Genomic DNA, 1,769 nt, shown 5'->3' on the forward strand with positions numbered 1-1,769 from the left:
GGGCACGCCGCCCCCTCCCGCGACCCGGGCGCTCGGGGTCTCCGCGCGCTGCCGCCAGGCCCCCGGGGGCCGCCAGGGGGCAGGAGAGCCCCGCCCGCCGCGAGGCAGAGCGCCGGGCAGAAGAGACCCTGGGGTCCCGCGGAACCCGGGTTTCGGCCCGCGTCCACTGGAACTTTCTTCCCCGCCCCCTCCTCGGGAGGGAGCCTAGGCGGGAACACGGACCGCCGGAAAGTCCGGCAGGGGCGGGGACTGTGGCTTTTCGTGGATCTGCGTGCGGAACCGGGCAGGGAGCGGCTGGGCCGGGGCAGGGAGCGGCGATTCCGGGAAGTAGCGGGGGGTGCCGGGGGGGGGGGCGGCGGGAGGGCGTCCAAAACTGGCCCTTGGCCCACTCTTTCTCGAGCCTTCTCTTTCCTCCGTAGCCCGCATGGTGGGGCTTCAGGGGGCCCATTAAGAATGGGGAGTGGGTTGAGGGTGAGCTTCCTGGGCCTGCGGCCAGGGACCCTCATCCAGCCTACTTCCTCAGCCCCTTTCCTCACCTCGGCTGTTGCCTTGAGGCTAAAACTAGAGCCAAGGAGACCCAGGTTTTTGATCCCCCCATCCCGACACACCCCTGCTCCTCTTCCGGAAGCGGGGAGTGGCCGATGATGGGAGAACCCGCGGATTGTCAGAGGGTCGAGTGACTGAAGCCCGCGGATCCCACCTGAGGGGCCGGGAGTGGTTGGGGAGGAGGAGGAAGAGGTAGGAGGTAGGGAAAGGGGGAGGGGGTGGAGTTTTGTCACCTGTCACCTGCCCCGGCTGAGCCCTGGGCGGGCCGGGGACCGGTATAAAGCAGCCGGCGCCACCTCACACGCAGAGCCTCCTGAGTCTGTTCCGCCCCTCGCACCCAGCTCACCACCACCATGACACCGCGCTCCCAGGCCCCTTTCTTCCTCCTGCTCCAGGTGTCCCTCGTGTTTACAGGTGAGGGGCACGGCCTGGGGAGGGGCTGCCGTGCTCACGGGTTCTCTGTCCAGATGGGATCCCCGGGGGGAAAGTTGCAGACTGGGGCGGCCCAGTCTGTGCCAGAATACAGGAGGGAGGCCGGAGATGAGGAGAGGCTGAGACGGTCCCTTGCTCCTGGGGAGAGCCTGAGCCAGAGGCGTGGGGGAGGAAGACCTGAAGAGAAGTCTGGGGAGGTGGGGGGAGTCAGGAGACACATCTTAGGAGTGGGCAGCTAGGAGCAGGGGTGTGGGGAGGGAGAGAGGTTACCAGCCAGGAAGGGGGAGGAGGACCCGACCAGGGTTTGGCGCAGAATCTCCTTGTGCCATTAGTTCTATGGAGGCCAAAGGATGTCTTTCCTCCTTGTTCCCCCAACCCAAACCTGTCACCTCAACATCTTACACTTATCACTGCAGCCCAAAACACCACTGGCACCGCGTCCCTGGTTACCAGCCCTACCTCAAGCTTGGCCTCCACCCCAGGACTCCCTGGCCACTCATCCCCGACCACCTCCACGCACCAGACCCCCTCCCCGACCCCGACCCCCTCCCCGACCCTGACCACCTCCACATACCAGACCACCTCCACCCACCAGACCACCTCCACGCACCCGACCACCTCCCTGACCTCGACCACTTCCACCCACCAGACCACCTCCACGCACCCGACCACCTCCCTGACCTCGACCACCTCCACGCACCAGACCACCTCCACGCACCCGACCCCCTCCCTGACCCTGGCCACCTCCACCCACCCGACCACCTCCACCCACCTAACCACCTCCACCCACC

At 66.9% G+C, this 1,769-nt stretch overlaps 1 protein-coding gene across 2 annotated transcripts in view; it reads left to right on the forward strand.

Moving 5' to 3' along the window:
* Positions 1-483: 483 nt before the first annotated feature.
* MUC1 (mucin 1, cell surface associated) overlaps positions 484-1,769 on the forward strand; it is a 3,842-nt gene continuing 2,556 nt past the window's right edge. The window contains exons 1-2 of one of the 2 annotated variants that reach the window (XM_029936031.1): positions 484-738; positions 854-960. In XM_029936031.1, the coding sequence (XP_029791891.1) occupies positions 900-960 (61 nt within the window). In that variant the 5' untranslated portion in view covers positions 484-738; positions 854-899. Of the gene's footprint in view, positions 739-808; positions 961-1,769 lie in introns of those variants that run through there. The other variant, XM_029936032.1, reaches the window with a different exon arrangement.

This window comes from Suricata suricatta, chromosome 3, assembly GCF_006229205.1.
Source record: "Suricata suricatta isolate VVHF042 chromosome 3, meerkat_22Aug2017_6uvM2_HiC, whole genome shotgun sequence".
Taxonomy (NCBI): domain Eukaryota; kingdom Metazoa; phylum Chordata; class Mammalia; order Carnivora; family Herpestidae; genus Suricata; species Suricata suricatta.